Source organism: Stenella coeruleoalba (assembly GCF_951394435.1).
Source record: "Stenella coeruleoalba genome assembly, chromosome: 16".
Classification (NCBI taxonomy): domain Eukaryota; kingdom Metazoa; phylum Chordata; class Mammalia; order Artiodactyla; family Delphinidae; genus Stenella; species Stenella coeruleoalba.
Window position 1 is genome coordinate 77222891 of NC_137162.1, and position 21560 is coordinate 77244450.

The 21560-nt window shown below is 42.5% G+C and overlaps 1 protein-coding gene across 4 annotated transcripts in view; it reads right to left on the reverse strand.

Moving 5' to 3' along the window:
- MTR (5-methyltetrahydrofolate-homocysteine methyltransferase) overlaps positions 1-21560 on the reverse strand; it is a 163096-nt gene that overhangs the window by 92669 nt on the left and 48867 nt on the right. For all 4 annotated transcript variants that reach the window (XM_079899952.1, XM_079899954.1, XM_079899951.1 and 1 more), the window contains 3 exons: positions 8674-8853; positions 6041-6157; positions 5587-5727 (listed from right to left, as the gene is read on the reverse strand). In XM_079899952.1, coding sequence (XP_079756078.1) covers positions 5587-5727; positions 6041-6157; positions 8674-8853 — 438 coding nt within the window. The remainder of the gene's footprint in view (positions 1-5586; positions 5728-6040; positions 6158-8673; positions 8854-21560) is intronic.

Genomic DNA, 21560 nt, shown 5'->3' on the forward strand with positions numbered 1-21560 from the left:
ATCTCATATAGATACAAAATAAAAGAAAAAGACATTTTTTCTTGTGATGAGAACTCTCAGGAGTTATTCTCTTAACAACTTTCATATATAATATACAGAAGCTTAATTATATTTATCATGTTGTACATTACACCCCTAGTACTTACTTATCTTACAAGGAAGTTTGTACCTTTTGACTGCTTTCACCCTATTTTCCCTCCCACCATCCCTGCCTCTAGTATTCACAAATCTGATCTCTTTTTCTACGAGTTTGTTTGTTTTTAAAGCATAATCGATCTACAACACTATGTTAGTTCCTGGTGCACAGCATAGTGCTTCAATATTTCTATAATCACAAAATGATCACCACTATGATTTGAATGCTTAGTAGAGAGATAGAGTGAGGCTCCATTTTTTTTCTTTCCTTTTTTCCTAAAAGATAGCATCTTAGGACCAAAGATTTCCAGGACAGTAAGAGAAGCTAGCTAAACCTCATCTGATGAGCTTTTAAAGTTCTCAACAAGGACCATCACTACCCACAGATATGTACAGAGAGGCTGTAATGAAGCTAAGTCAGAAATCATCCCGGAGGTGGGCACACTGCGAGGTGCAAGACTGTGCTCTCGGGGACTTTGCCGTATCATAAGGGAGGTGGAAATACACAAAGAAAGGTAAGCTAAAGAGAAAGCACGTGCCAAGGGCTGAATGAGGAGATGACACAGACGAGGCTAGGAATTTTGCATATCATCGCAAACTGGAGTGGTGAAGAGAGACTTCGAAGAAGCTGACAGATTCAGCAAAGGGACAAAAGCACAATGATCATGGTATGGAAGGTGAATGGCATTATCTGTTTCCTCCATCTTGACTGATGGCACTAGTTGCCCAAACCATAAACCTCAGTATCACTCTTGACTCTCCATCCATTCCTCACATTCATTCAATCGCCTAGTCCTAATGATTACATCGTCTCAATTTTTCTCTCTACCCCGCTTCCACTTTCCTAGTGCAAGCAGCTAACTGGTCTCCACAGCCCAGGATCACCCTGGTCTCCAATGCATCTTCCACCCTGTAGCCAGAGGGGCCTTTCCAAAATGCAAACCTTATCAAACTGTGCCCATGGGAAAAAATTCACTGTAAGTTCCCTATTTCTCTCCAGATACGGGACCGACTCCTCTCCACGCCATACAATGCCCTGACCTGACTTCCTCCCAGCTTCATCTTCTGCCACTCCTGAGGAGCTCAGCTGTCTTGAACGTTTCAATTCCTTACACTCTCCATCAGCTCTTTCACCCCCGGGCCTTCACTTCCGTTCACCTGACATTTATTCAGCACCTACCAGATGCCAGGCCCCAGCTGGATGCAAATCCTCCTCCTCTGGCAGGGAATACCAGTACAATCCAACCCCAAACATTAGCCTGCCTAACTCCTGTTGAGCTTTCAGGTCTCACCTGACCCAGCATTTCTGGGAGGCCTTCCCTGACCACCTCTACCTTTGGGTTCAGTGCCCTTCCTAAGCAGTCTAGAGCATCCTATACATGCCCTGTCACAGCACCTACCCACCACACTCAGTGACAACTGCCTCTACACACTTCTGCATGTCTCACTAAGCTGCAGGCTCTGTAGGGGTATGTCTCTCTTACTACTTAGATCCTCTAAGTACAGAAAGCACAAAACAAAAATGAGTAAATATTAGCTGAATGATTTAATCCTGAACAAGAACGGATTTTCCAGAGCAATGTTTGGGCAGGATAGTAGAGGCCAAGTCACAGAGTGCCAGAAATCCATGCTCTGGAGTTTGGACTTAACCTTCCAGGCAGTGGTGGTAGGTAGGGGTGGAGGTGGGGGAATGACACAATACAAAGTTCTGAAGCTGCAGAGTAACATTCAAAGTAGTAATTTTTTTTCTTTTGGCCACATGGTTTGTGGAATCTTAGGTCCCCACCCAGGGATTGAACCCAGGCCCTTGGCAGTGAAAGCACCGAGTCCTAACAACTGGACCGCCAGGGAATTCCCATCAAAGTAGTATCTTTAAGAGAACCCTAGAAGGGGGAGAATATTTTAACAGTCCATGCTGAAGGCCTGAACTACAGCGGTAGGAACAGGAAGAGGAGGAAAGCACAAACATAAAGGCATCAAGTAATGGACAGTGTGGTAGGAAAGAAGGAAGGGCCTGGGGGGAGCTCCAGGGTTGAGGTCTGGGGTAACTGAATGACGCAGGGCTTTGTCACATGTCAAGAGACCAATGTCTCTCTCGCATGCTGAAAAACCTTAAAGAAGATGGCAATTAAAAAAAAATATATATATATATATACACACACACACATCAGCATTATTTACAATAGCCAAGATGTGAAAACAACCTAAGTGTTCATCAGTGAATGAATGGCTATAGAAAGTGTGGTGTATATATATATACAATGGAATATTATTCGGACATAAAAAAGAGGAAATCCCGCCATTTGAAACAGCATGGATGGACCTTGAGGGCATCATGCTAAGTGAAATAAGTCAGACAGAGAAAGACAAATACTGTATGATCTCACTTATATTTGGAATCTAAAAAAAAAAAAAAAATACTGTCCTAGAAGTGAAAAACAGAACAGCTGTGTGGGTCCAGAGTGGTTGTAAGTGTAGTGGTTGTTCCCCTCGTGATGGCGGGCTGACAGGGAGCTGTGATTCGTCGCCGCTGCCCAGCATCAGGAGAGAGGATGGTACTGAGTATCGCTCGCCTGGGAAAAGACCAAAATTCAAAAATTCAAAGTACGGTTTCTACTGAGTGCTTACTGCTTTTGCACCATCGTAAGTTGGGGACCTGTGTATTCTCACAATCTGAGGCCATTCAAGAGCCATCCCACCCAGAGCAGAGATCCTCCCCGTTCATGCCCAAAGGGTACTGCCTAATAAACAAACGCCACGGGAATTGCATGGTCTCATGACACCTGGAACTTACTCGCCACAGGTCAGCCTGCACCAAATCAGGGGAATTATTTTTCAATAAAGTCCATTACAGAGCTTAGGAAGATCAGAGACAGGACTCTTTCCACCCTCTTTAATAATAATATTGAATAATCTATCAGATGAAACTTGGGTGCAGAGTTCATCATTTCATAACAAAAAGAAAGAATCATTCTCTTATATAGAAAATAATTCCTCAACCCTTATTTGTCTCATAATATTCCTGCTTTTCACGCTCCCTTTGCACTCGGTGTATCCTGAGGAATGGCTACAGAGCTGACGACTCCTGGCAGTGATGAAAGCATACCTGTTTTGGTTATTAATTCCTTACTGGTGACAGAAGTCACCTTGAATGCAGACAGCCTACTTGACAGAGGGGTCAATGGCTTGTGATAAATCCTCATGCTTACATGAAGAGGGAGGCACTTGTTTATAAGATGGATTGTTGAACCCTTGTAATTTTTTTTTCTTAATTTATTTTTGGCTGCATTGGGTCTTCATTGCTGCGCGTGGGCTTTCTCTAGTTGTGGCAAGCGGGGGTTCTCTTCGATGCGGTGCATGGGCTTCTCATTGCAGTGGCTTCTCTTGTTGCGGAGCATGGGATCTAGGTGCACGGGCTTCAGTAGTTGTGGCATGCGGGATCCAGTAGTTGCGGCACGCGGGCTCAGTAGTTGTGGCACACAGGCTTAGGTGCTCTGCGGCGTGTGGGGTCTTCCCGGACCAGGGCTCGAACCCGTGTCCCCTGCCTTGGCAGGTGGATTCTTCACCACCACCACCAGCGAAGCCTGAACCCTTGCAATTGTGATGAAGATTTCCCCGTTAACCTTCAGCTGTGCCCCAGGGGCAAAACCCCTCGGCAGCTCAGCAAGATATACAGAAACAAAAACTTGTAAGCAAATACTAAAAGTGAACAAAGACCGAAAAGAATGACTGATATAAAATACAAAACCAGCAAAACCATTTATAAGAATAGGCTTATGGACCCCTACCTTTCCTAAGCGAGAGCTGTCTTATCTGAACAGTGGAGAAGATGAAATAGCACATCACTTTATGGGTTAATTAAGAACGCTCTAGTATAACTTCCTGATATAGAAGCTATGCTGCCCTTCTGGCCTTCAGCAGAACCCTGTTTTAGTCAGTGATTCATGAAGGATCCCCCACTAAGTTGAAGGCAGACTAAGACAAAAACTGAATAGTGTTTCACACTCACGTCTTGGGCTAAGCACTTTGTCTACCTGAGTAGAAACAATCATGGAAATAGTGAAGGAAAGCTAGGCACTGTTTCTTATGTAATGAGCTGTGAAGCAGAACTTGATTATATTTGCAACCGTCAAGACATTCTGTCCTGGGTCCACATGAGAAATCAGAAATGTCCCAAGGAACTGAGCGGAGGGTCATGTGCTCACTGGCACTGAGTCTGAACTCCACTCAGCTTTCCTGAATGAACCTAAGGCTAACAGGAGCGGTTTCATAAATCTAAATCTTGTCTCCCGTGAGGCTGATAAATCAAGGATGCAGTTAATCCTAAATTGTCCTATCCTTCTTCCAGAACATTTCAGTACTCTTCGAAGGAAGAGGAAAAGTTAGCAGTTCTGCCAGAGATGAATTCAGATTTTAACATGGAAAACATTAACACAGGTGGCAACACACACAAAAGCATTCTACCACTTTCCCAACGTGCTTTGTGAGAAAAATGTCTTCCCTTGCTATCACTTTCTGAAATAAATTAAAAAGTAAGTTTTCTTGAGGTAAAGATCTCATCTTTCCTTAAACTGAGTTCTAGGAAGCAGCACCCATAATAGATACTTAATACACCTAGGACTGCCGAACACATAATAAACGGAAACAAGGAACTGATTTTTGGATTAACTAAAATTATTCTCATGTCTATAGATCAAATGTGTACAGACCTCAAGCCCTGAACTGTAGAACTGTGCCACAATTGGACTAGATCCTAATATAAACAGGTATAAATACAAATATAAGGCTGTAACAATGGGAACCAGGTAATCACACAGCCACACAAGGAAATGTCCAAAGTAGCCAATTTACATTATGAGGTAGAAAAATACCCAATAAAATGGAAAGATGTTCCCAGTATACTGCTAAACAAACAGGTTATCAAAAAAGCACTGAGAATATAGTTAACATTTTTATAAAAAATGTGTGTGAGTGTGCGTGTACGTGTGTGTGTGTGTGTGTGTGTGTGTGTGTGTGTGGACACACCTATTAGCACATATTCGTATTGAAAAAAACCAAAACCATGACTAGAAGGTTGTAACAAAATCTCAACAGTGGTTAAAAATGGGTAGTAGGATTATGAGTAATTTTTATTTTCTTCTTTTGCTTACCAGTATTTTGTACATTTTCTAGAGTTAATATGTATTACTTTGGTATGAGAAAAATTAATTTTACATTTTAAAATAAACTTAAAGAAATATAAATTAAGAATACTGAAGCAGATAGGTAAGGCCTGCTTCTCCTTCCTTGCCCTAATGAAAACACCTTCTCTAGAACTCTCTGTAGAAACCTTCAATGATTCAAAGACATGGCTGGATCCTTGCTTCTATTCTACAATGAAGGTCTAATAACACTAAGTGAATGAAAGATTCAAAGATAGGAAAAGCCATCCATCGCAACACCTCTCCCTACCTGGGCGTAGTGTAAGAGCTTCTCGGTGGCCTCAGGGTCTCTGTTCCAGATGAGGTCCTCACAGAGCTGTAGAAGTTCCTTGTGGATGTCATCATACACAGGAAGGTTTCCAGCATTCACTATCCCCATGTCCATACCAAACTAAGGGCAATAAAAAGAAAAATGAGGATTTCTAGGGATACTCTAAATCGGAGTCAGCGACTCTTTCTGTGAAGAACCAGATAGAAAATACTGTAGGTCATAGCTTCTGTCGCAACCACTCAGCTCTGCTGCTGTAGCAAAAAAGCATCCATAGACAGGATACGAGTGAGAGTGTGTGACTTTGTTCTAATAAAACTGTATTCACAGAACTCTGTGAATAAAGCAGAGCAGAGTTAGTTTGTGGGCCGAAGTCTGTAAACCCCTGCCCTAAGTACAAGTTGGTGTCAAAAGGTAAACAGGTGTTCCACTATACCTTGATTGCATGGTAAAGGAAAACCCCATGCATTGCTTCTCGAATGGCTTCCATCCCTCGGAATGAAAAGGACAAGTTGGAAAGACCTCCACTTACTCTGGCTCCAGGTAACGTTTCCTGGAAAAAATTTTTAAATATGAAAAGATTTCCCTACTTTGCCAAAAGCAGCCATCACATCCCTTAAGCTTTATTTATAACAGTGGAAAGTTAAAAAAAAAACAAACATATAGAGTTCAAAGTAATTCAGAGCTTCTTTTAGCTAGACGTAGACCACACCTTGCATATCAGGACATCACAAAGGCAGTGCTTCATAGTTTTTCCTACTAGACTCTAATCTCCCTAAGGGAAAATAAAAAATTCTGCTTTATCTCTGTATACTTCTACAGGGACCATGATAGGGCCACAATACATGGTGAGTATGTCATAAAATATTTGCTGGAGAGGGACTTCCCTGGCAGTCCAGTGGTTAAGACTCTGCACTTCCACTGCAGGGGGCATGGGTTCGATCCCTGGTTGGGGAACTAAGATCCTGCATGCCGCACCGCACAGTTAAAAAGAAAAAAACTTTGCTGGATAAATAACAGAAAAAGAAAGAAACACAGACAGATAACAGAGAGAGAGACAGACAGAGAGAACAAACAGAGAGTAGTTGGTCATTCACAGAAGGCACAAGCTACTAGAAGGCTTCCACTGCCTAAATGAACAAACTCCCAGGTTCACTATAAACTTGACTAAGGGCAAAAGGAAATTGAGGTTCCCACCACACCTTATGACATATCAAGCATTAGTATGCGTGTGGAACAACAGGAACTCTTACTTACTGTTGGTTAAAGTACAAACTTGCTCAAGCATTTTGGGAGAGAGCTGGTCACTGTCTGCTACTGTGACCCAACCCTTCCACTTCTGGGTATATTTTATAGGGAAGCTCATGCAAGAGATATATACAAGAGATATATACAAGAACGCTCACAGCAGCCTTGCTCATAACATACCCCAATTGGAAACAAACCAAACATCTAGGGACTTCCCTGATGGGGAAGTGGTTAAGAACCCACCTGCCAATGCAGGGCCCATGGGTTCGAGCCCTGGTCCAGGAAGATCCCATGTGCCACGGAGCAACTAAGCCCGTGCGCCACAACTACTGAGCCTGCACTCTAGAGCCTGTGAGCCACAACTACGAGCCCATGCGCTGCAACTACTGAAGCCTGCGTGCCTAGAGCCCATGCTCTGCAACAAGAGAAGCCACCACAATGAGAAGCCCGCACACTTGCAAGGAAGAGTAGCCCCTGCTCTCCGCAACTAGAGAAAAACCCGCAGGCAGCAACGAAGACCCAACGCAGCCAAAAATAAAACATTTAAAAAAAAAAAGAAAACCAAATGTCTATCAACAGCAGAACAGTTAATTATGAAACAGGTATATGATGGAATATTATACATTAATTAAAATGACAAAGTACAGCTACAACAACACAGGTGAATCGTTAAAATGAGACTGGGTGAGGAAAAAAGGCATTAGAATCTTAAAGCTCAAAAACAGGCAAAACTATACTGTTCATACAGTTAATTCTCATTATTTGTGATAGTTATGTTCTACGAAGTCACTGCGAACACTGCAAATTGGGGAAAAAAACCACTGCTCCAATGGGAAATGCAGGGTTAGGTTCGTGAACCTCTGGTCCCAAAATTATCATCACTGATCAACATATAACCCTGTTTTACATGTGTTTCCATTTAAAGACATCTTGTTTAGTATATATTGTTGATTGCCTACCACTGAGCTCACAGCCAACAGCACCACAACTCGTGTCTAAACAAAATTCATCTAACACACATATTTTCTCCATAAGGCACGTAACAGCCTTCTTGCACATACGAACACTAAATAACACTTCAGCACAATGTGTGGGAGCCATTTAAATACAGAAATCAATCACCAAGAAAAAGCTCAAAAATGTGAAAAACATGGCACTAAACAGACCATGAAAAGGTCACTTGTTTACGGAATGAGGGCTGAACCCAGAGGTTCAACCCTGTTGACTCATCTGAACACGTAGGTCAGGCACTCAGCTCTCTCACCACTCTGCACATGCATATGCCTGTGAATGATGCAGAAGCACCAGCAACATTGATTTGGGGGTCACAAATAAATTTTAGTGAGTAGGTGAATTTGCAGATACAAAATCCATGGATAATTCAGATTGTGTATACAGAAGTGATAAAATTTTAAAGAAAAGCAACAAAGTAGAATCATAAAACTCAGCCTGTTGAAACATGCATAAAATTCAGAATGAGGGTGTAATGAGAAAGGGAGAGCCATGGAGGCACTACCCATGCTCCATTTCAGGACGCAAGTGAAAGTGAAAGCTATTATATGCTTCATAATTAATTATTTATCATACTCTATTATTTTTTCTATATTTCCCGGTATGTGTGTTTTACTTCACAGTATAAAATAACATATAAAAGAAAAACAATAAAAGTCCCTAAATTTCAGAAAACCAATTTACTACCTAAGAATAAGAATGTCAATATTCCTTGCCAATAAATGTATGTTAGCTCAAACTATTCACTGGAGCCATGTGAGAAATCTAAGCAATGTCTTGGGTAGAAAGGAGAAAAATACTCATACTCACTTTAATGACTTTTGTTGCATTGATAAAATTAACAGCATACAAGTTGTGTTCTTCCATCCCAGTACCAATGGTGAGGATATTAGGGTCAAAGATGATGTCATTTGGATTGAAGGCCAGTTTTTTCAAAAGGAGATGATAGGCCCGGGTGCACACTCTGATTTTGGTGTCTGTTTCTGTTGCCTGGGGAAAGGAGTAAAAGATGTAATTTGAAATAGAAAAATAAGGTGTTATCTATGAAAACAGAAGGACAATTCACTTGTTGAAAGCGCTTAAGTATCAATGCTTGGATTTCATAGAAATCCAAATGCCAAGCAGCCTCTCAATGTTTATCAAATTATCTCCAAGGAGGAACTGGTTTAAAGTCCCTTTGTGTTTTCGTCAACACAACAGCTACACTACTTCTGTAAAGATCAAATCTTACATACACGTATGGTATGTTAATAAACAGGCTTCTTAAAAATACACACATGTGGGGGGCTTCCCTGGTGGCACAGTGGTTGAGGGTCCGCCTGCTGATGCAGGGGACACGGGTTCGTGCCCCGGTCCGGGAGGATCCCACATGCCACGGAGCGGCTAGGCCCATGAGCCATGGCTGCTGAGCCTGCGCGTCCGGAGCCTGTGCTCCGCAACGGGAGAGGCCACAACAGTGAGAGGCCCGCGTACTGCCAAAAAACAAACAAACAAAAGAAACACACATATGATAAAAATTCAAATACTACTAAAGAATAAATTTAAAAATACGTGCCCTTTCTCTCCTGGACCTGCCTGCAGTGTCCTCACCCATCACCCAGGCTTTCTTGGACCTTCCTGCAGTAACAGTCTACACAGATTCAAAGATGTTTATTTATTCCCCACCTCCAACCCCACCCACCATAACATTAGCTAACTAACTTGTGCCTCAAGTCATAAATATAAATTAATATTACTTTTCAAAACAGTGACCCTAGAAAGCCAAGCACTGACTCCAGCAAATCCCAGTCCTCCTGTTGCTTCCCAATATCCTTAGAATCAGGTCCCATGCCTCCAATTCTGTTTCCTATCATTGCCCCCTCATCTACTCCACTCTCCCCACACTGCTCCCTTGATGTTCCTGAAATCCACCAAGCTTGTCCTCCCTCAGAACCTTTCTATTCATTGCTGCCACTGCCCGGGACACACTGTGACATGGCTTTGTGCTTTGCATCACTCAGGTCTCCCCCCAAATGTCCCCTTTTCAGAGAAGCCTTCCTTAATCTCCATCTCTAAACCAGGCCCCTGCCACCCCTCTTGCATCCTCCACTCTTTTTCATGGTATCTCTCCTTCTAGAAAATATATTTATTTGACAACTTATTATTTTTTGTTTTATTATTTATTATTAATTTGTCATCGTGAGCTAGAATCAGTTTTGCTGTATCCCCAAAGCCTAGGGCAATGCCTGCCAGAGGATGTGCTCAATGTTATTGTTGAATGAATGAATGAATGAGGCTTTGACTCAGGGCATTTCTTTTTTTTTTTTTTGGCTGCGTTGGGTCTTCGTTGCTGTGCACGGGCTTTCTCTAGTTGTAGCAAGCAGGGGCTACTCTTCCTTGCAGTGCATGGGCTTCTTATTGTGGTGGCTTCTCTTGTTGCAGAGCACGGGCTCTAGGTGTGCGGGCTTCAGTAGTTGTGGCATGCAGGCTTCAGTAGTTGTGGCATGCGGGCTCAGTAGTTGTGGCTCGCGGGCTCAGTAGTTGTGGCTCGTGGGCTCTAGAGCACAGGCTCAGTAGTTGTGGCACACAGGCTTAGTTGCTCCGCAGCATGTGGGATCTTCCCAGACCAGGGATCCAACCCGTGTCCCCCGCATCAGCAGGTGGATTCTTACCCGCTGCGCCCCCAGGGAAGCCCTGACTCAAGGCATTTCTGAACTTGGTCATGGAAACTGTCTTCAGGTCAAATTTACAACCTCAACGCGAGGCTTATTCAACAAATTTCATGCTGAATAATTTCTGTTTGTAGAAAAAAAACAAATCTGCTCTGAAGAAAAAATGAATACTTGCTATCACTACAGTGGTTCCAAAAAAATAAGTCACATACAGTTCTGAATAAATGTGCAAAATGTTCTTGAAAATTGTCCAACACCACTGAATTAAGTGTTGAATCTTCCAGGCTGACTACTTGGAGGGAGGATACCCTTGACCAGATGTGAACATGAAGTATGGTAAATAAGCTGCTGATCACACACATCCTGACCTCTAGAGGGAGCTCTCAGGCGACCGCAGGGATGAGGGGTGCAGATACTGCTGTAGTTCAAGGACATTCAGTGAGGCCCCAGCCTCCAGAGAAAGGCTTGGTGGGGGAATTATAAAAAGAACTCACTCAGATCTAGGCTTCTGATTGCTCACCTACTTTGGTGTTCTTTTTCAACTGTTCTCCGTGATGTCTAATCTATCCCTGCTTCCTGCAGCTGGGGTTAGAGTTTACCTCCTGCTGGGGATGTGCTCCCACAACTTAGCAGACCAAGGGGCCCAGGGAAAGGACCACAAGGAGCAGGCTCTGCAGCCCCACTGCTCCAGGCTTCAGGGAAGGTGGCAGGCTCTCATCTTCCTTAACTGAATGTCTTCAACAAACTTCTTACTTCTTCCTTCAGTTAGTGATAAGGTTAAGATCAAGATGTGGGCCCAGAAGAAAGTGGTCAAGAGCAGGTCACCCAGGGTCACCTTTAGTCTTGGACTTTATTTCCCCCTTCACAGAGAGCCAGAGTTCTAGGTTCTAGGTTCATGGCCCAGCTAAGCTCACTAAGAGAAAAGGCACGGGGGTTTGGGGCTACCAGTGCTGTTAGCATTTCTTCACCTAGTTTGGTTGGTAGGTCCTGGTCCTTTCTTTCTCTGAGCCATGAATGACATCTCACAGGACAGGAATTCATTTCTAGGTCAGAACTGAATCATCAACTATCAGCTCTGCAAGGATGAGGCCCCTGTCAAATTGTTCTCCCAGCACCTAGTACACTACCTGCCACATTAATAGACAAGCAGCTACTGTCTGTTGAATAAACAAGCAAATCTCAGAATGCACAGAGTTTCAATGGACAGGCCTTTGCCAGGAGCATATCATGTTAGATTCTCCAAGGTTCTCTTTGTCCTGTTCCTCAGCCAGGGCTGTGAGATAAACACACTAATAAGCTTCAAGGTTGGAGGATTTCAAAGATGCAGAAGCTCTCAACTCTGGTGGCATGTTTTAATAACCCGGAGGGATTTTCGTTTTCTAATACTAATACCTGAACCTCACTCAAGACCAGTTCAATCAGAATCCTGAGATGAGACCCAAGCAACAGTATTTTTAAAGAGCCCCTTAGCGATACTAACATACAGCCCAGGTGAGAACCACTAAAGAGTGAGATGCACCTTCTCAGGCTGAGGTAGAAGAAACCTCAGTGAAAATACTGCAAATCTAAGGGCCAAGAAGGAGGAATAAATATCTTTTATGATTTTATGATTTATCAGGTTTATTCTTAAGCTGTAGTAAAGCTAGACAGCCATCAGTAGGTAGGAGGCTTCAGTTAAGAAATCCACTGCTCAGTTTTGCTAGATTATCAGACAGGGGAAAATGAGATAAGCATAAAACAATTTTTGATTTAGTTATCGAGGCTGATACTATGAGAAAGAAAGAAAAAGGATCAAAGACACCTAGGTTCTGTGAAAATGCACCCTGACAACAACAGAGAAGGAACGGGACCAACTTCAGAGGCAAGTTAAAGGTTTCAAACTTGACTGAACCAGCTTAAAGTGGGCCACGGAACACAGCAGAGTTCAAAACAGAAGTGACGGAAAGGGACGTGTTGCCACCATCAGAAAGGCATCGACAAGTCAGAAAGAAAAAAGCTGAAGAAGGGAAGTTTCCAAGGGAAAACACAGGACAAGAGACCCGTTGGCTTAAAATCACTCAGGGCAAGGGATTGGTTCAGAAATCCTTGGAGTGACTTCCCTACTGGGGTAAATGTGTGGGCGTAAGCAGCTGAAGGTTAGGACACCCAGAGGCCGGCAGAAGCCGCAGGCCTGCGGACAGAAGTGAGGCATGGGATGAAGGACAGGGCAGAGCACTGAGCTGGGGTTGCAGGAGACGCAAGGTCACCTTGGAACACCTCCTGGCTCACCCTTCTCCTGAAAGAACGGAGGCTGTGCCCCGGCAGAACTCACATTTAAGGCAGAATGTGGATGCCAGGAACTCAGGATTATAGAGGAAATGGATAGGATTTCAGACGTGGAATCGACACCGAGAGGTGATCTGGTGAGGAAAAAGGGGTGTCAGTTGCAATCTAGAAACTGCAGGTGCCACCACACTGAAAACTTCTGAACTCTTTAAAGAAGTCAAGTTGTTTTAAATGTCACCTTCTAGGAGAGGATGCAAATTCTGTGCGGGGTGAAAGGGAGGGAAGAGAAGGAAATTCTTAATATGTTTATCGATCCCTGGATAGAGTGGAGGATTGGTCGGCTTTAGTACATTCAAAGGGAGAGCTAGGAAGGGGATACAGTAGAAAGAGACAGCTCATAGGAAGAGCAAACAAAGAAAAAGGCTGACCTACTATCCAGAGATGTATTTAAAACCAATACCCAAAAATATTTAGAAAAGACCCATAACCTATCTAGTTTTGCCTTCCTTTTAACAATCGAGCTTTAACTATGAACTCTTTCCCTGCCCTTCAGATCTTTCTGGAATCCCACCATGCTAGATTTTCCCTGCTTCATCAGGTCTTTCTTCCACTTTCACCAAAACCTCTGAAAGGCACTGAATCTTGCAAGGAGCTGGGCCTTCTGCTAACCATTATTTATCCTCAGTGCCCAGAGCCCAAGGCTTGGCACAGAGGATTAAAATACGAAAACCATATTTGTCCTTTCCCCATCAGCCAGACAACATCAGAGAGAAAAACGGGTAGCAGAAAAGAAGCTGCCCTGGGTTAAGAATTGGGTTACTCAACCTTGATACTGTTGACAATCTGGACCAGAGCATTCTTTGCTGCGGGGGCCGCCCTATGCATTGGAGAGCTTTCAGCAGCATCGCTGCCCGCTCCCACTAGATGACGGAGCACGTCCCCTCCCAACAACCCAGTCATGACAATAAAAAATCTGTCTAGACATCGCCAAATGTCCCCTGGGGTGGCAAAATCACCCCCCCCCCACTTGAGAACTCCTGGTTTAGAGGAACCACAGGGGATACAGCAGGTGAGGAGACCAGAAACCAGACTCATCTGCAAGGTCATTATCATGAGCCAGCAGGTGCTCATGGCTTTTCTCTACAACCTGCAGAGAGAGGCTGTTTGCTGGAAAATCCTACTCTGCAAAGCCAAATACTAAGGCCTGGATGAAGCAACGCCACATCCCAGCAGGGGCAAATGAACCCACTCAAATCTTCTCTCTCACAGCGAGGGGTGCCAGGCACATGCCAGGGAGCAGGGACCCTCAGCGTAGGAGGTATGCCTACTGTATGCTGTGCTGTTATTCCTGTAGGACAAATGAACACCTCAGGCATGGACGTCTTGAGACCAGGCGTGGCTCAGAGGCCTATGTTCCTCATATTCGTACCACAAACTCCTACCTCTGAAGGCAATCTGGACAAGTCTCCTTCTTACAAAGTGAGAATTTAAAATATAACTACCTTATAAAGAAAGGTCCAAGGAGATAAATACTCAATCATGGCATCTTAACCAGAGAGCGGTGACCTCTCTATAGTCACTAAAAAGGAGGCCCCTGAAATGCAGAAATATATGTCAGATTTTAACAAAGCTGGGAGAGCGTTAGAGCAGAAACTCTGAGAATCAACTCCTAGGCGTGGGTCAACTACCTTCACCAAGGAAAAAAATAAAGGGCAAACTATTGATTTTGGTTTCCTACAACTATGTGTTTATCATACTATGGTGCATAACTTACTGGAAAATATAAGATATTCAACTCGAAAACAGTGTCAATTTATCTAAATTTTAAAAAGAAGATGTTATGTAATAAAACTCTAAAAAATTACTACCAAGGAAAAAAAAGCCAAAATCACAACAACAAAACAACACAAATACCTAGGAATGTTCTTGAGGTTTCCTATTTAAGAAAAACTATAAAACTTGATTGAATAGTAACCAGAAAGATATATCATGTTCCTGAATGTCTCCCAGATACCAATTCCTCATTATTTTCTAGGTTAGGATTTATTATATTTTAATCAATATCCCAATGGAGTTTTATTTCTCCATAAATTAGAATATTATGTTCAAATCATTTTAACATAGGAAAATGTGCTGAATATAATGGATCTTTTATAGGATGATATTGATTATTCTTTTACATAGTTTACACACGTGCAAACAAAAATAATATAGTCTATTCTACTATGTGATAACTGTATTTCTAAGAAAACTTACATTAGCAAAAATTGCCATAAAAATCACTTCAATTAGAAAAAAATCACTTCAATTAGAAAAGGAGAATTAAATCTGGAGGTGAGTAGTAATAATTCTTCCCATAGAAAGTTCAATAATGAAAGTGTTCTTCGTATTTTATATATTATTATATATATTATATATATTTTGTTGTTGTTGTTATTTAGAGTTAAAAGTAACAGCTGATCAAAACTACTAACATCAACAAAAAACACAGAAGTGCTTCCTTATATGCCTTCTAATCCAGAAGGCTCGGGGCCAGTCCTCCCTGTCATATCTGGCCTTGACCTTGCAGTTTTCATTGCACTATGGATCACAAACATAAAGCAAAGACAGTCGCCATGTACTGGAACATAAGCACGTTGTATGTTCCTCTGCTTTGTTTAGTTGCAACAGTGGTCTTCCATTTAAGAGAGCTGTTTTCTCCTTATAACCAGTGGTGTCATCCAAGCAAAGCAAATCTTGGTTCTTACCTGATTGCTACACTCAAAGGTGTTACAAACTCAATTAATAGAAGAAATGCCTTTGCATCAAAATATCTGTATTGCTGATTTCTGAACTATTCAAGTATATGAGTTTTTTACTTTGTTCTTTATAATTTTCAATACTACAATCCTTCAATGAGCATATGTAGGTCTATAATTGTATAGAAAAATTACTTTTAATCAGGAAAAGCAGATTTTGAAAAGGGACCTTTAATCCCACCACCTTTACTCTAACAGCTATTCTCCTTAATAGCATTATCCTCCAATCTTTATCAAATGTGGTTTTTATGTAGTTGCATATACAGTGTCTATATAACTATTGGTTTTTAATTTTTTATTTATATCTTGTAAGCACTGTCATGCTGCTCCATAATCTTCATAATTAATATTGAAATACTCTGGATAATATTACAACAGAATGATAACCTAAGTTATCACTTTCTCTCCAGTTGGGCATTTAGGTTGTTTTATCTTCAATAAAAAGCTGGTGAAAAACCTTGGCATATATAGAATTCTTATGCTGCTGAATGTTTTTATTGGGATACTTTCCCAGAAATGAGATCATTACCTCAAAGGGTATGAACATTTTCATGACTCTCGATAGGCATTATGGGGTCTTTCAAAAGGACTGTCTCAGTTTTTACTATACTTTACAATGAATGAGGCCTTCTGTTTACCACTGCTGCACCAGCACAGATCTTGATCATTTTAAATTTTGCTTTTGCTAACTTAATAAGGACAAAATGTCACTTTAATATTGCTCTAATGTGTGTTTCTCTCATAACTAGCAAGTTAAAAAATTTCCCCTACATTTGCTTTTTATTTGTGGACTCATTCAAATCTAAATTGGGAAAGCTTGTTCTCAGCCAAGATCAAGCGCTCTGCAGGGGAGATAACACAGGATTTGGAAGCATCCATCAGTCTTCAAACTAGGCAGACCAGGGCTCCATTACGTCCTAGCCATTTGACCTTGGCTCACTGTAAAATGGGGCAACAGCTACCCCACATGGTTACTACGAGGACTAAATGAGATAAACTCTGCTGGTGGTTTTCAGCCAGAGTATACAGGAGAATCACGTCTAAGGCTTTAAAATTACCGAAGCCAGGTCTCACCCCAGACCACATAAGTCAGAAACTCAGGGGTGGAGCCCAGGGGTGTGTATGTGTTTTAACAGCACAGGCAGTGACCACCCTTCCCCATGGGAGTGCTTCTGCTTCACACTTCTGGGAAAGCACCAGTACACGAAGCAAACAACATGCCATTCTCATTCTCAGGGCTGACCTTGCCTCCTGCTTCGCTGAGAAAATAGAAGCAGTCAAACCACACACACCCCCAGCACTCCCAGCCCTGCCTGCTGCTGCTGCGCTGTGAGCACGCTGCCCCACCCCCTGCACACTGGCTGCCAGCCCCTCGACCCACAAGGTCATGGACTGAGCAAGTGCCCCCTTTCTCCTGCGCACCAATTCCTCCCCTTCTCTCTACCAGGTCACTCCCACCAGCTTACAAACACATACTGTCACATCATCTGTCTTCACACACACACACACACACACACACACACACACCCACACACACACACCCTTTCTTAACCTCATATCCATCTCTGGTTTCCACCCTATTTCTGTTCCCCTTTCTGGCAAAACTCCCCCAAAATGGTTTATACCTGCTGCCCCCAATTCTCCTCTTCTCTCTTGAACCCACTGCGATTAAGCTTTCATCTCCTTGGAAACAGCACAGCAAGATCATAAACTACCCCATTTCTAAATCCAAGGGTAAATTCTTGATCTCCTCCTCCCTGATCTACCCACAGCTCTTTAAAATAGCTCGTCATGCCCTTCCAGAAGTTTTCTTTTCACATGGCTTCCAGGTGAACTCTCCCCTCTAGTTCCTCTCCTACCAAACAGGCCGCTCCTTCCCAAGTTCTTCTGATGGCGTCTCCTCTTCTCCCTGACCACGAAGCACTGTGGCTCCAAGACTCGCTTAGTCCTAGGGCCTCTTCTCTACTGTCATTCCTTTGGTGAAGTCAGTCTCACTGCTTTAAATATCATCTAGGAAGAAATAATTCCCAAGTAAGGCAATCCTATCTTCAAGCCAGACTTTGCCCATGAAGCCCACACTCATCTCCACAACCACATCCTGAGCACACCACTGGAAACACACAGCCAAAGCGGAACTTCTCCTCAGCCCGTCCCAACCGGAACTTCTCCTCAGCCCGTCCCAGATCGGCTGCTCACTGCCCTCCTACCTCGACTCCCAGGCCAAAAAGCTGAATATTATCTGTGACTCCTCCTCCTTTCACGGCTCACAACCAACGCGAAGGCAAATCCTACTGGCTCTACCTTAAAGACACATCTAGAAATGGATGGCTCCTCACGTCTTCTGTTGCTCCCGCCTTGGTCCCGGCCACCATCATCCCTCATCTGCGCTACAGCAACAACCTCCAGTGGCTCTGCTTGGCCCTGCAGACCATTCTCCCCGAAGAACAAGAGTGGTTTTGAAACATAAATCGGACCATGTTCGCTCCTCTGCTCAAAACCCTTCAGTGGCTTCCCAGCTCATTCACAGGAAGAGCCAAAGTGTTAACAGTGGTCTCCAAGGCCCTTCACGATTTGGTGGCTGCCTTTTTTTTTTTTGGCTGCGTTGGGTCTTTGTTGCTGCGCGGGCTTTCTCTAGTTGCGGCGAGCGGGGGCTACTCTTCGTTGCGGTGCGCAGGCTTCTCACTGCGGTGGCTTCTCTTGTTGCAGAGCACAGGTTCTAGGCACGCAGGCTTCAGTAGTTGTGGCATGTGGGCTCAGTAGTTGTGGCTCGCGGGCTCTAGAGCACAGGCTCAGTAGTTGCGGCGCACGAGCTAAGTTGCTCTGTGGCATGTGGGATCTTCCCGGACCAGGGATTGAACCTGTGTCCCCTGCATTGGCAGGCAGATTCTTAACCACTGTGCCACCAGGGAAGCCCGCAGCTGCCTTTTTAACCTCAGAACTTCTCAATCTCATATTCTCCCCTCTGTTCCGTCCCAAACCATCCTATATGAAAGAGCATCCCCCACCCTCATCCTGGTACTCCTATCACCCTTACCCCTTCCATATCCCTTCAGTGTATTCAGTATCATCCGGGGGGTGGTGTGTGTGTGTGTGTGTGTGTGTGTGTGTGTGTGTGTGTGTGTGTGTGTGTGTGTGTGTGTGTGTGTGTGTGTGTGTGTCTTTATGTTTTTTCATTTCTTATTCCCTTTGCCCCCTACGAACATAAACTGCACAAGGGCAGGGACTAGGTTTGTTCCCTGCTATCTCCTCAGGGCCTGGCACATACTAGGTGCTCAAGATATATTTGAAGGAATTTGAGAAGACATCTGCCTCTATTAAACAATAACAGGCTGCTATCGAAATTTGAAAAAGAACATTTAGGTAACAAAAAAGAGCTCCTGGAAAAAGAAGACATAAACACAGATGCAGAAATCTCACATAGAGTAGAACAAAATGTCAGCACTGAAAAACAGGAGGGAAAAGATAAGAAAATTAGGTGATCTTTCTAAAACATCCAGTTTCTGAATAATACACAGGCCAAGAGAGGATAAACAATTCAAGGAAACTTCCTGCAACTGCGGCTCTAAGTTTCCTGACTGACAAGGCCTACTGAGTGCCCAGCACAAGGAATGGCTCATCATCACTAGATTTCAGAATACCATGGACACAGAAGATCAAAGAAGCATCCAGAAAATGAGACAATAAATAGGTTTCACAAAAAGAATCAAAGGTTAGAATAGCACTGGACTTCTTACCAATACCAATGGAAACTAGAAGACAATGGATCAATGAGTTCAAAACATAGAGAAAATAATTTCAAGCTTGTACTCCTATACCCACACAATTGTTAATTAAGTATAAAAGTAGAATAAAGCCGTTTTCAGACATGAAAGGTTTCAAAAATATTTACTGCCATGTCTTCTTTCATAAGAAGTTAACCAGAGGATACAGTTCACTAAATGAGAGATTAAACCAAGAATGAGGAAATTATGAGATCTAAACACCTAAGAGAGAGGTGAGAAGAACTGTCCACATGATGGGGAGGGATATCTTGCAGTGACAGCTGTGCGGTTGGCCCACTGAGCAACCTTTCCAGATTATGTCAGAAGACTTGGAGAGATAATTCTTCAAGAAATTAAAACAACAGTCTACTTAGTGTCTTTGGATACACTGGATATTGGACATTTACACAACTAGGGAACAGTCTGAAAATACATAAGAAGCAAAGCAAATGCAAAGATAGGTATTAACTTCATAGAAAAGAAAGAGGGTGCAGGAAAGGAAAAGGAATCATGGTATACTACATGGCTCAGCTTTTACACAGCTTAATGTAGGTGCCAAAAATAGTTACAACTGAAATTAACTATATTGGAAGGACGGGGGGATTAAAAGTAAAGACGTGTGGAGTCGGGAGTAGAAGATGGAGAAAAAGTTAAATCCTTAGCCAGTATAGAAAGACAACAAATAATAACTAAAACTGTAATTTGAAGTTAAGGAGGTAAATGATACAAGAATCAGCTAACTTGTAAGTGGTTGCCTCTGGGGACCTGGAGGCTTAAGCCTTCTGTTTTTCATAAAAAGAACTATTTGTCTCTTTCACTATCTGCATATACACCTTCGGTAAAAATAAAAATTATGTCAAATGGTCTTACCACATTGAACTAGTAGTGGAAGATGACTAGATACAACTTTTCAGAAGGACAATTTAACGATGTGTGTTAAAACGTCAAATGTGCACACCCTTTGACCCAGCCTTTGACCACTTCTATGAACTAAGAAAATCACTCTACGAGAGGAAAACGGCTGCACGAATTAGTATATTCACTGGCCACTGTTCATCCTACTAAAATTTTAGAAACAATCGCAATTTTATGCAATAATAGACTAAGTAAAACATACATACTGGAATATAATGCAACCATAAAAGATGGAGTTATAATCCATATTTACTAAGACGGGAAGACGTCAACATTTTGTTGAGTCAGGGCAAGAGTTAAAGAACAGCAGTTCATACAAAATCTTCAATTTTCTAGAACCTCTTCTCTTCCCCTAAATGGCCACGTGGCTTTCTCATTTTATTCAGGTTTTCAAACATCTCCCCGTCAGAGGGGCTTTTCAAGACCACCTTCTCTAAAATAGCCAACTCTTCCCTGACAGCCTCACCCTGGATTCTTTCACCCAACCATTTAGCACAGACCCAGATCTCCTGGGTTTGAATCCGAGCACGACAACAGTCAGGTAAAGTTTTTGTGCTTTGGCTTACTCACATGAAATACAAAAATAATAATATATACCCAACATTTATATGTTGGGAAGAAAAACTGATTTAACATGTGAGTGTGCTTGCTTGGTGCAACTAAAGGTTCAATACATGTTTGTTATCAAAATTAACTCTCTTTTGTCCTCTTCTGGACTATGTGAATTTTTTTCATGGAGAAAATACATCTTTTGCACAAAAACAAGACACTTCTGTTAAAAACAGTTTTACTTCAAAAACACGAGAAAACAAAGAAAAGAAGAATAACATATAACCCCACCACTTATCAATTATATAAATAAGAAGTCAATTCAGCCCTACCCTCCAGTTAACAACCAAATTTTTTTCTCTGTTTACAGACACACATATATTCATATAAATCCTTTTTTATTAAATAATACCAGGATCGTGCCACTTGTTTTTTTGTTTGTTTGTTTGTTTTTTTACTTTTCAATATATTTTAGGGACTTCCCTGGTGGTCCAGTAGTTAAGACACTGTGCTTCCCCTGCAGGGAGCACAGGTTTGATCCCTGGTTGGCGAACTAAGATCCTGCATGCCACATGGCGTGGCCAAGATATATATATATATACATATATATATAGAGAGAGACACACACATATATACAAACATATGTATATGTACATACATATATTCTAGACATGGTTCCATCACCTCATTCTTTCTAACTGCCACACAGTATTCTATATGACATGTAGGCAGATTTAAGTATTCCCCTATTAATGGAC